Source organism: Seriola aureovittata, chromosome 1 (genome assembly GCF_021018895.1).
Source record: "Seriola aureovittata isolate HTS-2021-v1 ecotype China chromosome 1, ASM2101889v1, whole genome shotgun sequence".
Classification (NCBI taxonomy): Eukaryota; Metazoa; Chordata; class Actinopteri; order Carangiformes; family Carangidae; genus Seriola; species Seriola aureovittata.
Window position 1 is genome coordinate 25,085,652 of NC_079364.1, and position 21,045 is coordinate 25,106,696.

Here is a 21,045-nt window from a genome sequence, read left to right on the forward strand (position 1 = left end):
GGTTGTCTCTGAAGACGTTGTATGGTTGTTTTAAACCATGAGCCTGATAGTCTCTGATTCCTGTGGCACCACATTATCACAGCTGTCAGTCTCTTTATTTTGTTGATCATGTTAACATGTTGACATTGTAGACATATGACACGTATGCACATGCACAAGCAGCAGCTAAGTCTCTCAGAATTAGCTTCTCACTTTCAAGCTGTTTTTCCAGTATAATCTGAACCAACATTGTGAACCTGTGGGAAACGCAAGACCAGGTTATCTGTTTTGTTTATGAGGTGGATGTGACAATATGGCCCTGAAATCTTATACAGACATAGACCATTACCCCGATCAGCACTCGTAAAGACCTTCTGTAATCCTGCCATCACTGCTCATAAATCCTTTTCATTACATCTCCCAGTGCTTTACTCTGTGTTGTTCATTTAGACAAACCTCACACTCTAAAATAGTTTCTCTTCTGCTGTGTTTGGCAATCCACTGTCCATCTGAAATGGCTGTAGACAAAGAACATGTGATTTCATGACCAGGGACAAATCAGGGCCTAAATACAAAGTACAGTTAAACCAGTTCAAGAATCAATTCTTACATGTTGGATGTCTTTGTAGAGTGGGCCTACCGTGTGTGTATGACTTTATGTTTCTCCATGAGGATTAACCCCGGCAGTGTTGGTCCCCACTGAACTAAAACAACAGTCTCTTGCTGGAAAATGTGTAGCTGCATGCTGTTTCAAAAACATCTCTTTCAGTGATAAAGAGGATGAATGCGCAGGAGAGACACATTTGTTATTGGATTTTGATCATGTACACAGCATCGCTGCACCATCCATCAAACCATGTAAGTGCCTGAGGAAAAATTGTTTCTTTTGACATCCAATGTCATACATTAAAAGAGGAGTTACTTGTATTCCTCAAAGTGTTGAATGGCTATTTAAATGTTCTGATAATGATCATTGGTTTGTCTTCATGATTTCTTTAATAGCTATTTTTTTTCTGTTATTTTTATCATTATCAGATTCACAGTAGAGTTTAGATGTGTAGTACAATACAATCTATTGCTTGAATGAAAATTGCTCCTTGCGTCATTATTACTTTTCTCCAAAACATGTTATTATTTGATGCTTCATTACTGTGCAAATGGAACATGGCACACTAATAACTCCAATGTTTAATTTGTTTTAATTTTGGTGGTTTTGATTAAACCATATACAGTATAACATAAAAGGGCTATCCACACTGGCATCAATTGCAGTGTTGTATTCAAACACATTTTAACTAATGTGTTTGGTTTTTTTTTGTGTCTGAGGAAAAGCCAAATAAGCTAAGCCCACTCCAAAAACATCCATAAATCCTAGTTCCACGCTGAGACTGAACTCGTCTATGAGAAAGTTGAAGGATTCTTCTTATTTTCTGTGAACACTGTGCTCCTTTTGAATCAAACAAGAGATATTTTTCCACTGTGATAAACTGTTTTAATCTGGTTTTGGCTCACTACATCTTTGACAGCCTCAACCTTGCTGACTTATTAAAAGGAAGGGGGGAAAAAAAAGTCCCTGTGCCCCGAAAAAACTGCTTTTACCGTGAATTAAGCAGTTTTCAAAAGGACCAGTCAATCACTTCTGGTTGGCTGATTCAATAAGTGTTGTGTCCCTTTAGTGGTTAGCCTCGCTGTTAAGGCACATTCATTTTTAAAGCTTTCCAGAGACGCAGCCATTCCATGTTTCATAGATCTAATGTCCAATTCTCTTAATGGGCTCACAGACTGTATCAAAACATTCTGCTGTTTTCCTTTTAAGTTGACTTGCTTGACTTAAGCCCTTGGCTCTTTTCAAGGAGCACAGGCCACTGACGAATGTCCTCCTGCTCACACAGTTATGGGTAAAATTTTCGAGAGTGGACTGGAGTTGAATTCATTGCCACGCTGTTTATATCAGACTTCTTTCCTCCAGCTGTTACTGTTATTTTCTCTAAAGTCAGCTTCTAGTCGGGTAAATGCAGAATCACATTTTCAAGATGAAGATATTATTTCCTGTAACACATAAGTTAGTCCTGTCAACCAAAACTAGAATTATTGGCCGAGTGTAGGTTTCATTTTATGTTTTGATTTAGCTGTGACCATTCCAGCTAAAGCAGCCTACTCATAGAAATATTAGTCACTGTTTCAACAATTGTTCCTGTATCAGTTTGAATGTGAATTTCTTTCTCATTATAGGCTGTGCGGGCTGCAGGTGTGTGTAGTATTACATTTTACGCAGTGTGATTAATTCACCCTTTACAGCGGCCCCCTCCTACATCACACATTCCCATAATGCAGTGTGTTACCAGGTTGTGCTAAAAGGACCGACAATAGTAGCAGGTGTGCAAATACCCCTTAGACCTCTCGGACAAAGAGCTTAAATAATGGGGGTAAATAAAACTTTTATTTGAACGGTCAAATAGATGCCATGTTGTAGAAACCTGCCGCATGGTTCAGGGAAGACTGACTTTGAACGTAACATGTTTATCGCACAGCAAACTGCGGAAGCATCACTTTGAAACACATCTGTTAATGATTAGACTGAATTATTCATTGCTTACAGATATAATAAACAGGATTGGTCACTGTTTTGTCCCTTTTTCGCATGATTCTGTTCATGTTGAGCATCCTGTAGTGATTGTCAAACACTCCCTCACAAACATACAGTCTGTTTGTGGTAGTTGGATAATGTTGACGTCTGTCTGAGCAGTTACTGCCATAGCAATAATACTGCAGCCTATAAAGCTACTTCACCTCCCTAAATGAGCTTTAATAGTCTCCCAGAATTGGAAAACTGCCATCTCACCCCGCCTCAGTTTAAATGAATCTTTTATATACATGCATGTGACTGATAAGAGTATTCATTGGCATGAATAGTTTGTTTTTTGTCATAATTCATGTCCTGTTTGAATGATATCAAGCTCTTGATACATTGCACTGATGGAGGATTGTCTCGCTCTTCTGTTAAGTCCCGGAGGAGAATGAAACAGCTGTTACTAGAAAAATATGTTTGCCCTTTATGTCTTCCTTATACTTGGTTTGGCAGAAATGTGTATCCATCTTGGAGAGCAATTTCACCTTTTAAAAGGACCTTCTGCACAGGAATTAAACAACAGTTACTCTTTGCTAATGTCTAATATGGTTTATTTATTATTTCTGGCCTCTAATTCACTGTCATTCTCTGCACAGTCACCAACTTATCACCAATTTTTTACAACCATTTGTACAATTTCTCCCCATAAATAACTTTTATATTTGTGCGAACCGTGATAACTTGACTTGAAGCATGATGCACTGACCTTTTTCAGCATTGTTCTGTGATCATTATCTATCACTATATCCTGACCAAGAACTGGTTAGAAGAGTTGTCTAAGCATAACCATAAAAATGTAAATCATGTTTCAGCTGTCAGGACGGGACACTGTGGGGGACTGTTGACTCTTTGCGTCACTCTGACGTCGTTCTTTTAGCCATAATTGTCCAACAATTGCCTTCATTTGAATGAATAAAGCTCTCGAATATTCCTGAAATATCACTGCGCTCAGAGTTTCCGTCTCATAAAAATCATGCAGTATTCATGAATTGATCTACTTTTTATTTAGTCGCGTGATCAAAAGGAACAATGGACATGGCCTCGGTTAAAAACTCCAGCCACATAATAAAGGTCCAGTCCCTGAAACCTCAGCTGGGATTATGAATGGGGTCCATGGAATTCTTGAGCCAGCTTCTGATGTTTTTAGGAGTTGAAGTCGAGGCTCATTCACAGCATGTCCTCGTTTATTGTGATGTGTGTGTTTCCGCTGGCTCAACGACTCTCGCATGTGGTCATAGTGTGGGATGGCAGCAGTAGAATCAAGATCAAGGTCTCTGAGGCCTCAGCATTGGCAGGGTTCCCCTCGCTGGACAGCCACTGACGATTCTTTCAAATGACATTCCTTCCAAGGAAACTGATCTACTTCCTCATCTTTGGAGGTTCTGACTCACGGTGTAAACTTTTCAAATACCTGAACAGCCTTGGGAAAGTGTTCCGTCTTTTTTGAAATAGGCTCCACCACATTTGTGTGTCTCCCGCTGATAAACAAGAAGAGAAGCTGAATGATTACACTGTTTCAAAGGCATTACAGGCAGCTGATTAAAGTGTTAGGTCGGAGTTAGCCAAGGTTAACCGTCCATAATGAAACACTTTGAAAATAATGATACGCTGCATGGTTTTATGAAGGCTTGTGGCTGCTCAGCTCAGCAGTGCTGACCTTCAGCAGTTCTGCGAGCTAATCGTAGAGACCCTGCAGCACCCCTGTAGTTTCGAGACTCCATTAGCTTCTGATATGCATCTAGGATAGCAGACCTCGTACAAGGTCTGTCTCTGAAACCATTGCTGTGTCACTGAGGTGGCTGACCATCACTTTCAACCCTCATCATGGGATATGTCTTCAGCTGCTGCTTTGATTTGTGAATGTGGATATGTGGCACAGTCGGCCTCAATGAAGTTGTTGGAAAGAGCAATTTTCACTTTTTATATTGTGGTCAATTAATAAAAAGTAAAAGAAACTTGACACCATAACAATATTAATATTAGATCACATGTGAGTATTTGTCATTAGTCTCGGTTTCTGCTCTTGCCAGTACTTCATATTTTATATTGAATCAATGCTATGTGATTATAAGTAATACCTATCTAGAAAGAGAAACAACATTATTAGCTTTGACTAACAAGTATGTATAAGTTAATGTGTCTGAAAAGTGTTAACACTCTCACTACAACTTACTACAGGTTAATAATGTTTCTGCACCCCCACGTTTGTTTTTTAATTAATGTTTTTTATGTTGTTTATTTTTTTCCTCATGCATTGATATTTCCATAACAATAAAATCTTATTTAATTCATAAAAATGTTAATTTCATTTGACTGAGTGGCATATTGATAATTGACAAATGTGTGCACTGCTGCTCATGAAATTCTCTGGAGCTACACTAATGTTTACTGTTAATTACTGATTTAACAGCAAGTAACTTGTGCTTGAATACAATCACTGTTGAAATGACATACTGTCCTGTAGTGTCCTGCAAATAAGTATTTTGCTGATTTGTGCTGTTTTCTGCTGTATAGATGGTGACGAATAGTGGATGCATGCAAATTGATGTATTATGCTGCTGGTAACACACAGAGGCACATTCCTATTAGGTGTAGTTGATGTAGTGGTGAATTGTCACTAAGTTTAGCTCAACATTTACGAGCATGTGCCCAGCTTACAGTAAGAGTCCCAGTTTACACAGTCCTAACACAGTCACTGGTTTCTGTTTGGTTGTTTTGAGGTTGAGGGATGTGCAGCTTCACTATTAGTGGGTATTGATATTTTTAGAAGAACATATCCCTAACAGGAACTAATTAACAAATAAGAATAATTGCCCTGTTCTTTCATTCATCACCACAGTCTCTCATAACAGGCAAGCTTCAAGCAGGAACAACAAAGTAGTACATAAATCAAAGTAGTTTCCTTTGCCAAGTCAGAACCCCCTGGGAGGTACCTTGGTGCTTAATTAAAATCCAGAAGGATCATGTTGTAAGTGTAGGTGAGCGAGCCCTGAATAACAATGACAAATCATGCCCCAGAGCATTAGTGTTGTGTTTTGGAAAAGAATAACAGCATCTCTCTTTGTTTTCTGCACCAAATAAACACGATTTAATGTGAAAGAAGAAAACAGTTTTCATTGCATTGTGGCACAAGGACTGTGTTGAATGTAGCTTCTCCTGAATGCAGAACCTGCCAAAACCAGAATTGACATATTAATCTCATAATTATCCACACAGGATTATAATGAAACAGCTCATTATTAGACATTATTTGATGGCTTACCCCTTTTCAGTGCACTGTTTATCATCCCTTTTAAGCCTTGCAATCCCTCACATGTATGTGCCAACAACAGAATGTAACCATACGTTTGTCAAACTGTCACAGGTCATCAAAGGAAAACTGATGATTTTCACAGAAATTTTCCCTCAGCGATTTAAATTGGTCTTATATAAGTTTTACTAAACACACAGTGTTTGTTGCTGTTTTTTGTTACAATGGCAACTAGTAACAATTTCAAAAGAGTAGTAAATGTGAAATGTCACTCAACAATATCTGTCTTAACCTTGCTAACATTAGTTCACATTAACCACACCAAGCTGCTGGTCATACCAGACTGAGCACAGCTGTTCCAGCAAAAGCCCTGCTTTGACTGGCAAAATAACTCTCCTCACCACTGAGATCAAAAAGATGCCAAATGATGAAATTCATGTAATATTTTACGAAGTGCTTATTTAGCATTTTTAAGACTTCATATCCTGTACTAAAAAATTAGTAATGGCACAAAGACATTTGCATCAACATTCTCTATGTTGTGTGTATTGTTCGATGTCAGAGGCTATGGTGGCAGTCCTCGGGGCTGTTGTCCCTGATCTTTGAGTTTCTAGATCTGACAGTCCTGCAGTGACCAGGCCAGCCAACACTGACTGGTCTCTGGGCTACAGCCAGAGATATTGTGGTAAATCATCAGATGAAAGACGATGTGGAATCCCATTTTCTAGGGACAGCGATTGTAATATAAACTGTCCTACATACTACATACTGCTGTTTCTGCAACCATCATAATTCTGATGTGCACTGGCTCTTAGTAGAGGCTAAAAAAAGAAAAGTACATTAAAAAGGGAATGTGTGTAGTTATCAGCAGAAAAAACCTCTCCCAAGTCAAATCCGCTCAATTACAGAGCTCTGGAGAGCTATCCTCAAGCAACCCTTCCACTGGCTAATCAGTCACAGCAAATTGCAGTGGAATATTTCAGACTCGACAGATTTGAATAAAGACATCATGATTATTTCACTATTGTACAGTACCCTCAAATAATTTTAGAGGCCCTTTAGCTGGAGCCAGCATAAACTGCATAACTCCTGATTTAAGAAGAGGGGGGAAAAAGTCGAGGGAGAAAAGCAAACACAAGGGCTGTCAGTCAATGTGCTGAGCTAATTGGGTCGATCTCTTTAGCGAAGATGAATGAAGAGATTAACTCTCCCTATGTGTCCAGTGAATCTCCCCCTCTGGCTCCAGGTAAATTAGCTGATGACAAGTTGACAGTGGGAATTCTGTTTCTCACTGCAAATTAAAGCTGCAGTCAGCTTTTACAGCAGGGCGCCCCCTGTTGAAATCACCGATTTTTGTCATTACAGGCTTTTGTTTATATATTGATTAATTGGATTAGTGACGTTTGTCTTTCAGGGTTATTTGACTGACTGCACCTGACTGACATGGGAAACCCTTTTACATGTATTTTAGGCTATAACATGTTTGCTTGCGTTAGTTACAAGTTATTTTCATTAGGTGTTAATCACCTTTGCATATAAACAACAAGGATACCAGGAGATTTGAGTTACAATATTGCATGTCCGGATGCTCTGTGCAGACCGTATATACTGGCGGAGAATTTGGAGAAACGGGTCAAGAATGAGCCTAATGAAGACAAATGAAAAGTGATGAGAGAACATGTGCACAGGAAGGTGTGAGTGCAGAGCAGACTGTGCCCTGCTCTCATTTATTTTAGTGGAGAAACTCACAGCATGATCCTAAAATAGAGGTCAAGGCTCAAATACAGAAAATGTCAGTGACTCCTTTTTTTAGCTGCCTGCAGTAGAGAAATGGGATAAAAGTGTTCAGAGGGAGCTGTGGTCAAAGGAGGAAATCAATACAGCTGTAAAGGAGGGTCGTACAAATACAACATATACATTTATTTTAAATTGTAAAAAGAGACAGGTTCAGGATTATTTGCTTGTGCACTCTTTCATGAGCATGAAAGGGGATGTTGGAGGAACATGTCAAAACTATATCTACAGGACATGACAAACCGTCGTGTCTGTACATTTTTACAAATTATTTGGATTAACAGTCATTTGCTTTTAAACTGCAGTGTGTACATAGGCTACTTTTTAACTGCAGTGTGTTTATACTGCACATACACTGCACAGGCGCAAGATTTGTAAGGCAAATGGATTTTCACCAGTTTGCCTGATCAATAGGGAGACTGGCCACACACTGACAAGTGTCATCAACAGAAAAGATTTTTAAATAGAGCGTTTTACTGTTTTTTTTTCTCTCATGAGAACACTTTGCTAACTTACCTTGTTCTTTTGAAAGCACCTCCTCTATACACGGCAGACCTCCAGGTTTCTGTGTGCCTTTGATCTCCCACCTGTCGTTTTAAACAGCCGAAAGGAATCATTTTTACATTATGACTAAAAGATGTGTAGTGCGTCTTTGTTCCGAATCTCTTTAAATGTCAGTGCAATGATATGGAATCAAAGTTGAAGCTTAGTGTTTGTAATTATTCAAAGCTGGTATCTTAATCTCTCGGTGCTTTTGAAGTAGGAAATGTTAAAGTGACATTTCGAGTTTAACTACTGTTAAAAACATTAGTGAAGCACTTAGCCTGATGGTTGCTGTCACAAGAAAAACAATGTCTGCGACTCAACAGCTGTCAGGTTTGCTAATGATGTCCTGGTGTGCTGTCAATCTAGCAGATGAATGGACAATAGTATGCCAAAGAGAAAATGCTTGAAATAGCTAATTGCTTCTAAGAGCCTGCTCAACCATTCTGTAACTACTATGTTTTCACAGATGTCTTTTCCAGCTGCTATTTCATTATGGAACTCAAAGACGGTACAGAAGCAATGCACTGGCTTTCTTGATGGGTCTGTGTTGTTGCACATCAAGTCATAATGATTATAGATACATTATTGCCACTGCAGTGGGCGATAAAAAAAAAAAAAAAAACGGCACGTGCAGAGATGGCACAAAGCGCAACATCCATATCTGTGCATTTTCATTATTTTACCTAATTTGCCCCAGTCATTCCGTTAATCTCTGCCAACTTGTTGATTGTCAGTTTGGAGACACATTTCTGGAGAGGAGCCCGAGAGTATTTGCAGCCGGACCTCTGTCAGCAGCGCCAAGCAACACAGCCACAAATTGGAATGTGGTACAGCTCTGGGAAAGCAGCCAAGATTTAAATTAGACAATAACCTCTGCTCTCTCTATATTGCCTCTCTTTTCCAGCTGCAGGCCTTGCCATTTGTTTAATACAGTCAGCCCTGTAGTATATAATAGACTGATATATGAGTCACCGCTCAGCAGTTTGTGTTTTTCAGATTTATAGAGATTGAACAACTGGTCGGTTTGTGCTTACTGTGGACTTATGGTTAGAATAACAGAAAAGACACAGGTTGCACACCAACTTGGAAAGTTATTATCACAGTACACAGGAAGGTTTTAAAATCTATTACTGGACTGAAATGGCAAATGAATGGCTGCACACAATGCTACAAAAACTGTTGCAGGTTTAGTGTAAAGATTTCTTAAGTGTTTTAATAATTGCACTTTTTTTTTTTTCAAATGCCACAGCCCCTAGAAAGAGTACATTTCATTTTGCAGACTATATGTTTCTAATAATGGTTATTAGTATCCGATATTATCAAAACAATGTGATACTTTAGATTAAGGCTTCACTGGACTGAAAATCTTGATGTGGTTGCTCTCAATACTTTGGGCTTCTGTACCTGCACTGTAAATGCACCAAATAATGTATTGTTTTTATTCACTAAATCAAATATCTTCCTTTTCTGCCATTACTCAATAAGAAATGAAGGACTGTGTTGAGTCCATCACTAAAAGCTCTTGACTGTGCACATTCCCAAAGCTGGTTATAATGAGTGTATTAGCCAGTAACGGCACACAGGGAATAGAAAAATGCATCTGTGCTGCTAAAGCAATAAGAGAGGACTCCACTCCCAGCAGCTTTCAATAGAGCTTTATGTGAATCCAAGTCCCAGAGCTCATAGCCACACGACAAACCGAGAGAAGGAGCACAAACATCACCATTTGCGCCACCAAAAACAAACCCATTTCCAGTGACAGAAAGCTGCTTTTCTTCTGTGTGACATTTAACCATGTAATTTTTAGTTATTAGCTTCCTTAACCCCAGAGCAGCCTCCTGCTCTGAAGTAGAAGAGTGACAAACAGAGCAGAGTAAGCTTGGTTCAAATCCACACCTCTGATACCATCTTGAGTTGGAGTTGCTTCAAAGCTGCCGAGAGTAAACAGCCTTGAGACATGGCTTAGCAGTAAGAGCAAGACAACACCACCAAGCCAAGCCTTTCTCATGTTGCTTCCTCAAGAGCTGTGTGTCCATGCAACAGCAGCCATTGTGAGAAAGCTACACCATGTTTCTGAGGCTCTCTCCATCATCTAAGCCCCTTTGTGGCTATGGGCCAATGGCTTTGCACCCCGCCAGATCAAAGATGGCACCCCATTTAGCTTGCGCTTTCTTTTAGGATTTGCTCTTGAGAGCACAGAGCAGACTCAACAGCTAGAAAAAAGAAAAAAACGGGATGTTGGATGTTGACCTGCATAGTATTGAGACTACTGGGCTCAGGCTATGGGTCCATTATGACAAATGCTGAGACTATCTTTGTTTTGGCAGCATTTGCAAGTCTTAGCCTTAGAGAAAACAGTAGCAATGGTGAACCTCAGTGTATTTTAGATCCATTGTATAACATGCTGGCATTGGAACTGGCTGTGCTGCAAAATTATGGTGTTAATGTGTTAGTGTATTGTCGCTATGTTGGCTCTTAAATCAACATTTACACATAAAACTTGTTGACAAAGAATTTTTAAGTGTTAACATTATTAAAGAAATGAGGGAAATTACGATTTTAAAATAAAAGTCTTCTTATTTTTAGCCATGCTAGTGGCGTGGCAGTGTTGGTCTGTCGGCCTGTGCACCACTTTGGTCCAGACTGAATAACCTTAACAAATATTGGATGGATTTCCACAAAAGTTTGTCCAGACTTTCATCTGGTGCCACCGTGACAGAGTGATATTTCTTGATAAGATCCCAAAAGTCACTTTGGCCACGGTGCTGTCAAACATGAGGGAAAGAGTGTTGTAAAAAATGTACATCATGTGATTCACAGCTTTTCTGCCTGAACTAATGTATGAACTAATGCAATAAACTCAGCTCCAAGTTCTTTAACAGAAAGGCAAAGATCTTACAAATACTATCTCACCCTAGTCTGTTTGCATCTCTATGTTATCACCCTTATACACCAAGTCTGTGCTGAATATAAATTTAGTCCCAAGGAATATGCTGAATGCACCAACTATAACTCGCCTTTTACTGTCTGTCAACACCGCCATAATGACTGGGAAGCTTGAAAAAACATAATGCATATTTGCTGAGCTGTGAAATCGCTCAAAGTTTTTCCTTTATTTTGATAGTTAAGCTTGTCATTTTGGTTGGATATGCAAACTTAGTTTCATGCCCCATGACAGAATTGTAATGTCCCTGCACCATGTAGTGTAATTTGAAGAACAGAGGCTCTGCTTTTGGTTTTGCTCATGACAACCTCCATCTATAAAGTCTAGCTCTTACATTTTAGAGACGTTAGTGATGACATCTTCCAAAAGTTAAAGGTCCAAATTTCAACCAGAACCTCATACATGTAGAACACAGGATGCACGGTCCACAAGGGTTTAAACTGTTCCTTGAAGTTTGCGTTTACTAAAGCAGAGCAAGCTGTGATGACAACAGTTCAGACCACAGTGGTCAGTGTGGTGTGAGAGAGGAGATAAATCCACACACAGCCTGAACAAAACTGTCATCAGCTTGATTCAGATCCCAGATAAGACTTGGACTTTTACTCATGCTGGATGCTCTGTGCGTCTGTTAAGGTACTCACACTGAGAGGCAAAGGAAGAGTAAGATGCTTACAATGAACTTCCCCTCAATGCTACCTTATATAGTTGAGGACTAGCAGCCCTAATGGCGGAAGACAGTGCTGGGCTGGGGGAGTAATGATTTTAGCTTTAAACTGAATTACCAATCGATTCGGCCTGCAGATCAGAACACAGCTTGTGAGCCGACTGTGTGGACATGCTGTGTTGTGGAGTCGCTTTACAAATTGACTGCTGCACACATAGGAGGGAATATATCTATATATGTCAGCTCTGCGCTGCATGCGCAGCAGCCTGCTGGGCGTGAATAGGCCTTGTGATCACCAGAGAGGCAGCTGCAGAGTGTTTATGCTGAATTGGGTTGTAAATGAGCATATACTTGGTGAGAGGACCTTGTGAATCAGAAGATAACTTTTCCAGAGGCTTCAACAGGACCCGACCAGGATCGCAGGAAAGGAAACAGAGCTGCTCTTTTGAGTCTCCACTCTCCTTCGCTAAGAGAGCAGCTCTAACCTGGCGGTAGGCCGAGCCTTAAAGGAAATCGCATAAAATAATACATAGCAAATTACTGTGGGTTTCTCAGGATTGGAGGTTGAGATTTAACTGTGGTGTTTTTGCTGTCTTTTATGGAGACCACTGGAGACCATATTAGCACAAGTGTCATGTTCCAGAGAACACATGGTAGGCTGTGATTACTGAGCTCAAGCTGAACTGTAAAATCGCTTGTCAGCAGTTGATATGTTTCTGGAAAAGCCCGGGTGCTTGATTGAATTAGTTTGGTGGCTTTTGGTGGGGAGAAAGAATGTGTCCAATTTGGTAACCTGCTGACCGACAGCACTGGTATTGTGACTTTTTGATTGTGCTGTAACACCAAAGAACAGGCTAGTTTGAAAAGCATTAAAAAATCTCTTTGATTCGTTGATTTTTCTCGTAGTAAATTTATGTCATCATTCATCTTTCCCAGTTGTTCTTTTAATTTAATAACTATTTGATGACCATTGACAAAGCAGTATTCAATGTTCAGATGAAAAAGGAATAAACTAGTGCATGTTTTTCATTTGTATGCATGCATAGATGGCAGCGGTGCTATCAGACGCTCTTCAGGCATGTATTCTGTGGATCTTGGTTGTCCACAAGTTCATGTTTACTGATAGGATCTGTGTGGTTACTCCATCATACTGGGGGTGAGATGGGGTCATGTTGGTGCAATATTGTGTTCGCCCTGAGGTTGAAATAATTTTGTTTGCTATAATAGCTGTAAAACACCTTATTTCCCACTGGACATTCTTTCATACAAATATTCCTGCACTGGGATTTAAAAAAGGGGGGGGAGGCGGGGTCAAGCATCAAAATTACATCTGCTTCAGTCAGAAAAATAAAAAATGGGCAGTATGTATTCTGATGTTTGTTGTTTAAATTTTGATTATAAGAATATCTTTCATGTATTATCTTGATTTAGAATGAAAATATAGGAAGTACTATGCATTTACAGAACAACATACAGAAATTCATATTGATCCATTCACTGCAAGGTTGCTTGGTTTTCTGTCTGACTGCGATCATGCAGACAGTGGAGTCTTTTCACATCAGGATCAGGGTCCATGTAAGCTCTTAATTCTCTCCTGTTAAACACTTATTGAAGAAATGTGCTGGTGGTGCAGAAGGAGAAATAAAAACACTGAGTGCCCAGTGTTTGCTCTGCCATGTAGCCATGCCTAGCTCTTAGTGCAACTCATATTACAGAGCACCTTTAACTGTGAATTCACTCTGTTAATAAAAGCCCCCTAAAGCTATTTAAAGCACCCTTTTCAATGGCTTCCCTGTGGTTCCCTTCTAGAAGTACATGACTGATTTTTGGTGTGAAGAAGTGAGATGCTGGTTGCATGAATGCATGTAACGTCACAACTACTGAGCTGTTGCTATAGTGCTTTACAAGACAGTTAAGGACAATTTATTGTGTGTCACAAGCATTTATCCTGCATAAATCAAGTGATTCTCACTCCTCAGATTTCCCCAACTTTTCATTTTTGTTACATCTTTGTATCCAAAATGCTTCTCCACACACACACACACACACACACACACACACACACACACACACACACACACACACACACACACACACACTTGTTTTGCCCCTCACATAGCTGCTGCAGCTCTTGTCTAGCTCGTCACATCATTTTAATTACAGAGCCTTCATTGTTTGCACTGACCCATTTTAGCGCGGTTCCTTACCGTCAGCTGCGTGGTCCCTCCAATCACACTTAATTTCATCTGGCATTTGACTCAATCGGCACTGCCGTGAACATGAACGCCGACTGCCTTCACCCCCAAAAAATGACTTGGGAATAACAATAACAATCTCCACTCCCTGCTCTGGTCGTCCGCCGAGGCCTCCAGCCCCGGCTGCACCGCAACATGGTACAGCTTTTAATGGAGAAGATTGATACCAGTGGCTAGGGACATTTCTTGGGATGTTAGTCACAGATCTCAGAGGAGATTTGGAACTGCTCTTAAAGGGCCCTGGAAACACAATAAAGCACGACTCACTGAGACAGAGCCCAGGGAGCTTCACACTACTAATTAGTACTTGGACTTAACTTGATTGTGTTTTCTCTAATGCAGCTAATGTGATTCGGATCAGTGTCCGTGCTTACAGTATGTAATTCAACCATACCTCTCAGTGTGGTGTTTGTTTTAATACACATTGCTCGCTGATTTATTAACACTTACATGCTTGTGAAGGTGTCATCCACATTAACCAGTGATGTGTAACATGGCCAGTAATTGAATTTAAAATGTGTGACTATTAATGCCGGCAAGAAGTTTGCATGGAACCTGACACAGAGCTACAGAAACCTTTCTCACTTTTCCCCTCCATGCAAGAGGCAGGAGAGTAAACAAGCATCTATATTAGAAGATTACAAATCTGTCTGTATTCCTCTGGGGTTTTCCCAGATGATCAAGGAACTATTTACAATGAAGGGCAATTGTCTGCTCTCTTTAAAATCTTATTCACATCCAGAGAGACACAGGGATAGAAGAAACAGAGACCGCACTGCATGAAGCCCTATCTCCCCCCACAATCAGAACAATGTTCCTAGTGCTTGAATAGAGAGGGATATCTCTGAGACTTCAATTTGTTATCTAAAAGAAGAGGGGGGACGGAGTAACACTTCCGAGATAAGCCCAGCATAAGGTTAATTACCATCCGAGTGGCTGACGTAACCCAGCCATGTCATGTCTCAAAGTTACACACAGCTGGGAAGCGAAGGAGGACCAGCTATTGACAGATGTTTCTCACTTGAGGCCTGTGAGTCTGCGTTTATGTGTCTTTATACGTTCACGTGTGCATTTGTGCAAACATGTAAACCCCAGCACTTGAGTCAGATATAGTTTAGTGGGGCAGCTCCAGGTAAGACGGCACCAGAGGCCTAGACAGCTCAAACCACCTGCTTCAGCAACTGCTAGCAGAGCTTGTGGCTGCCCTTCTCACTGGTGCGTAACACTGTTAACATTGCTGCTGATTCTCCACTCTCTCTCCAGGGCATAGACTAATTAATGGATACCATTCGCAGTTGATTAGCAGCAGCTCTTTCGGTAATTACATTCGCATACTAACCACTCAGAAGAAAAGGAGAAAAGAAAAAAAACACAGAGGGCTAGAAAATATATTAATGCACTTCTCAGTTCGCTCTGATCTTAATTTGTTTCCACCATTGTTTGGCTTCTGCTCAGATAAGAGGCCATTTTTTTCACTCTGTCTATTGGAGTTCCTCATCACTCATAATGTTTTAAGAGAGTGACTTTGTAATAAACACACAAAAGAGATTACTGCAGAGCTTTGTTGGGAATAGGAAGAGTGTTCTCAGTGGAACCTCATGAAGACGCAAACGCGCTGTGATTCTTTCTCCTCTGAGCCGTGTAGGCTGGGTTTTGCACTCCTCACTCACAGAGAGGTGCATTGTGCTCCTGGGCCCAGCTGCTAGCCCATAATTCTTCATTCTATGTCCCATTGTTCCTACCTGTCAGCATGGTTGTGCCTCCAAAGAAAGGAAGTGGCTGCCATTTTGCCAGCAGGCTATGTGTGGGTTGGGGGGGGTGAGGGAAGTGGGGGGATGTTGTGAAAACATGTTATTTCCTACTAAAGTATAGGGTTTTAATAGCTTATCAACTGTCTTAAACACTAATGTGTCTTTACAGTTTGGCTCTCACTACTGGCTTTGCTTTTTGCAGTTATTACTCTCACATCTACTCTAATATTAACAGTTAAATGTTTATTGAACGGACCCAAAAAATGTCTTTGTTCAAATCAGATTCTCCATAAGGATAGATAAATGTAAATAAAGCAAAATTAATTGTTAAACACAGCTCCACCCATATTAAAAACACCCTCCACCTCCTTATTTCCCCTCAGTATCACACCTCTCCCATAGGTTATTTGAAGTTAATAACCTGCCACTGCATCTTGATACTTGGCTTTGTGATGCAAACATATACTTAATTGCCATCCCATAAGAGCTGAATTGCCAGACCAGATTCTCATTACCCTGGTTCGAATCAGCCTGGGCCTCTCACACGCCTCTTGTCATGTCACAATAATGGCAGAGTGGCAGAATGCGCCCAAGCACGCAGAGAAAGGGGTTAACCTGTGTGTAAACATCCAGAGCCAAGTGTGACAGTCTGTTTGAGTGACAGGTGTCCATTATGAAAGGGGGGAGGCTCATGTTACATTGGTTGTTATCTGGACACTAGTGGGCTGATTGTGTGTTTTGTTTTGTTGTCATTTGCAGTTCCAGAATAACAACAACTACATGAACATGGCAGAGGCGAACGGGGCGCTGCTGGCTGCTGGTGATGTGAGTATAGTTTTATTTTTTCCACACTAATATTCCACATTTGAACATGGGGAATTCAGCTAATGCTTTCCAATATAAACTAAGCTACGTACAGTGCCATAAAAGTTTATTTCTCATTTTGTTACTTGGTAGTACATAAATACATTTTTCATGTGTATAAATGTTATTGCTCTTCTATTAATATTTCTTGGTGATTCACAATTTAAGTAAATGTAGATGGGCAAAGTATAAACCGATATCATGAAGCAGAATCCCTATGTTTTATACAGTAAAGCCCTCTAAATCATCCGTAATTGGACTGCAACTTGAATTTTTCCATTTTTTCACAGGCAACATTATTTTTATTGCCTGAAATGCTGCCTGCTTAAATGCCTGTTGGGAGACCCACACAAAACTCTAAGCTTACAAAAAGATGAGCTATAGGCCCACCCTATATTGTCTCATAGTAACTTCTGAGAGCTGATGCTGATGTAATCTGACTGCCACAACTGCACTCTCCAAGATAAAGTGATATCTCAGGAAGCTGAGGATATAAACACCTGTTTTTTTCCTTCCTTTCAAAGACATAATGAAGGAGCCCACTCTATGAGCCACTCTATCTGCTGGCACTTACAAAAAGTGAAATGTCACCAACAATCTTTGGCTGTGGAGCTGCTGTAATAACTCATCACTCACTCACGCATTGTACTGCTGTATTAGAAGTAAGAAGGGAATAGTTGTTCTTCCCAGTTGTACTCTGGGGGTAAATAAGCATCTTTCTGAGCCATAGTAGTCCTAACAGTGTGCTAAATTTACCTGTTTTATTTCCCCTCCACCCACTCCGCTGCCCTGTCATTAGAGACAAGTGCACCAAAAATACCCATCATCCTTTGTGGTTCAAACGGGCCAATCTCATCCAGTTTAGCAGAGGAGATTAATCTGGTTTCAAAACCCACAACAAAGCATCACTGCACAGCTTCGAAATACTGCCATAGATGTCATTGTTAACCTTATTGTTTTCATTCATGCCAGTCGTGCAGTTGGGATGCAACAGTGACATTCAAGCTCAGAAGTGTTTGGAGCGTGTGACCTCATGTTCATAAAGTGGCCGCCTCACAAAGCCACAGGGTGTTACGGAAGAAGTTTAATTTTCCCCCGCATTTGCACTGAGTGGACGCATCCTCTGTATCCACGGGCTGCTGAGGCCCACTGCAGCGGGGACCACGCCGACACAAGCTGCTTGGAGAGCATTCAGCCCCCAGCTGTGAGGGCCCACTGTGGCAGTCAGGGAAAGGGGGGATGGGCTCGTATGGGGGGTGGGACTCCTTGATAAAAACAGCCCAGCTCATTTGCATTTTATCAAAAGGAACAACTGTTTCCAGTGTTAAAGCACAGATGGTATTGTGCTTAGAGAGAGAGAGAGAGAGAGAGATAGAGAGAGCGAAGCATAGATTTTTCTTTTCAAGCAATAGAGTGTCCAAAGTATTGTTTGTTGCAACCTGAGCTAAAGTAAAATTAAAGTGACTTCCTCTTTGAGTTGCTAAGTTTCATACTATCACAGTTTTAATGCTATTGTAATCTACTTAATGTGTCTGCCTTGGGCTGAGGGCACAATGGAAAAGGAAGTCTTCTTTATGACGACTCCATGATGAAAAGCTAAGTTTGACAGCAAGGTTAAATTTATGCCACCACATTTGTTTAGCTATTGTTTTTCAAATAAAACCAGAGGGTTACTGGATAAATAGATGCAGACTTTATGTATTTTCTGAAGCTACCAAGCTATGATGCTTCCTGTTTGCCCTAAATAGTATTGTAACATCCATGTTGTGTTGTGAACAATGTCACCAGACAACAAACTTGTTGCCCTTTTTGATCAGTCCACCTGTTGTTTTACATGAAAAACTTGTGAGCATCACCTCCTGAACCTTCCTGGGTTCTGAGATAATGGTGAATGCTAAAACAAAGTGTAACAGTAAAACAAGTAGTTTACAAGTTGTTATACAGCTTTATCTAAGCAGTGTTTATCTAAAGTATGCTAACATTAGCTAACATTACTGGTCACAAGCTACTGGTCGTACCAGGCCAAGTGAGACTGAAACAGCAACATCCCAAGAGTGCTGAATTCACTGAGGCTGTGTTTTACTACCTATCCATTTAATTTTTCATTTGTAAAAGGAAGAATGTGCCATTTCTTTTTTCAAGGGTTACATAGTTTCACTTTAATATACAGTACAGTTTGCTTTCTTATACTTTATACCTTAAAACTAAATATAAACTAAATATAAACCCGTTTTCATCTGGATACTATTTTCCTCATAACACATACTGTATATTGAAAAGTTGTTTGTGCTGGAGGCAGAATGCTTCTACATCAGAACAGCAGACGTGTATTTGCTGTTTTGATGGCCAGTGTATCATTTACCTTATGCACTTAGAGGATGAGATAAGATGACCTTGGTGTGCCCGGTAAAGCATACATCCTAGCAGGGAAAGCTTGACTGCTTCCCTCAGGGAAAAGGATACTGTACACTGAGATTGTATTCCACTCAGATGTATCACTTTACTTTCCCAATCAAATTAGAGACGTGTAATGAACTATAAATATGTAGAAATGGACTACAAATGATCCAAATTTGAAATAATGTTGATTAGGGGTGCCATGGTTGATGTTGTCATTTGAGTAGCTGCACTCTGCCTGTCTAGATATTTGAAACTGGATCCTCAATCCTGCCTCTATTGATTCTGAGGCCTATTCTATGCAGTAATTGCATACTGCTGCCTTTAACAAGTCTTGGTTATTGCATCTGTGAATTGCATTACTACGTTTATTGAAGGACTGGGAGTATTGCCTGAAAAGCTTTTTCTTGCTCTTTGTCCTGATATTGAAAGAGTATCATGGCAGCAAAGGGATAAAACGTCTGAAGGGAAAAGTCATTGATACACATTCCCTAGTCATCTCCCTGTGTGTTTTTATTGTTATGAACATTGGTGTAAGGTTCTATTTATTATATATAGAGTCAATATATATATATATACTCTATATAAACCAACTCATACTGTTTACCACAAGACATTGTGAAGATTTTTTGTTTGTAAAGTTCTGTTATGGATCATTTTTATCCACGCTAGCAGCATTCAGGGAGGGGTATGTCTTGTATTCATTCAATTTCTCCACCATTTTGGTTCAGACTAGAGGTGTAACAAATCTCCAAATCCATGGCTTGGTTCAGATTGATTGACTGTGCCCGGGGCATCTGCAATCTCAGGGTTATGATAAATCTAGAGCTAATTAGTCTAGCCTAACTTTTACTGCAGGCATGATCATTCAGTCATGATTGGTCTTTGGTTTTTGAAGACAACAAACTAAGTATAATGTGCAATATTTACAAAATATACAGCTTTATAGACCCTGCCCAAATTTTAAATACAATAACAAGTAATTTCATTATTTACATGTGTTATAGTTGTGAAATGAAAAATGAGTTTTGATTCATTAGTAATGTATTGAGTGCTCAATAGGCTGCACCTGCCTTGATGGCAGTGGGTTTGGGGGTGGGGGGGTGGCAATTTTACCTTACAGTGTTACGTCACAAGATCGTGCACATTTATATCCTGGTTTCGGTCTCGGTTACAGAATCGACACAGCGATAGTCCAGACTGAAATATTTCAACAACTGTTAGATGGCTTCACCTGAACTTTGGCACAGATATTCATGGTGCCCAGAGGATGAATACTAATGATGCTCCCCTGACTTTTCCTCTATTGCCACCATGAGATTCACATTTATGGTTTTGAGTGAAATGTCTCTACAATAATGATATTAAATTTGATGTGCACATTCATCACCCCCCGAGGACGGATTAAAATAATTTTTGGTGACTTTTCATCTACAGGGACATCAGGGCAAATTTTTAATTTGTCCAATATTTTGGTTTATCACCATATATCTGCAAAACTAATGACATTCCCATCAGCCTCAGCTGTACTGTAGCTGTGGTAACTGAATGTTCCAGAAAGTTAAGATGGTGAACATGCTTATTGTTTTTTGTTTTACCTACTACATTTTAGCATGTTAGCATTACACATAGTTGTAGTCTTATATCGTGTAAGGAAGGCATTATAGGCAGTTTTTAATTCAACGGACAACTTACAGTATGAGAATATTTTTTCTAAATAACCTCATACTTAAATTTGGCTGGGCAGAATGGGGATTGTTGAGAATAATTTGCAGTACAGTACTGTGTATTCCAGGTTTACCACCTCCAATAAGCCCTGAGGACTGGAGATTTCCCACACACCTGCTCATGATGCTCATGCTGGGTACATCAGGCTTCTCTCTTACAAGCATACACACTTACTCTTTCTCTCTGTTGTTCCCTCCCTTGCCCACCCCTTAACATGTACATGCCTGCACATCCCAAGCCAGCA

At 40.1% G+C, this 21,045-nt stretch overlaps 1 protein-coding gene across 1 annotated transcript in view; it reads left to right on the top strand.

Moving 5' to 3' along the window:
* Positions 1–21,045, top strand: part of tox3 (TOX high mobility group box family member 3) — a 39,356-nt gene that overhangs the window by 5,651 nt on the left and 12,660 nt on the right. The window contains exon 2 of the mRNA XM_056382696.1: positions 16,572–16,637. Within this exon, the coding sequence (XP_056238671.1) occupies positions 16,572–16,637 (66 nt within the window). The remainder of the gene's footprint in view (positions 1–16,571; positions 16,638–21,045) is intronic.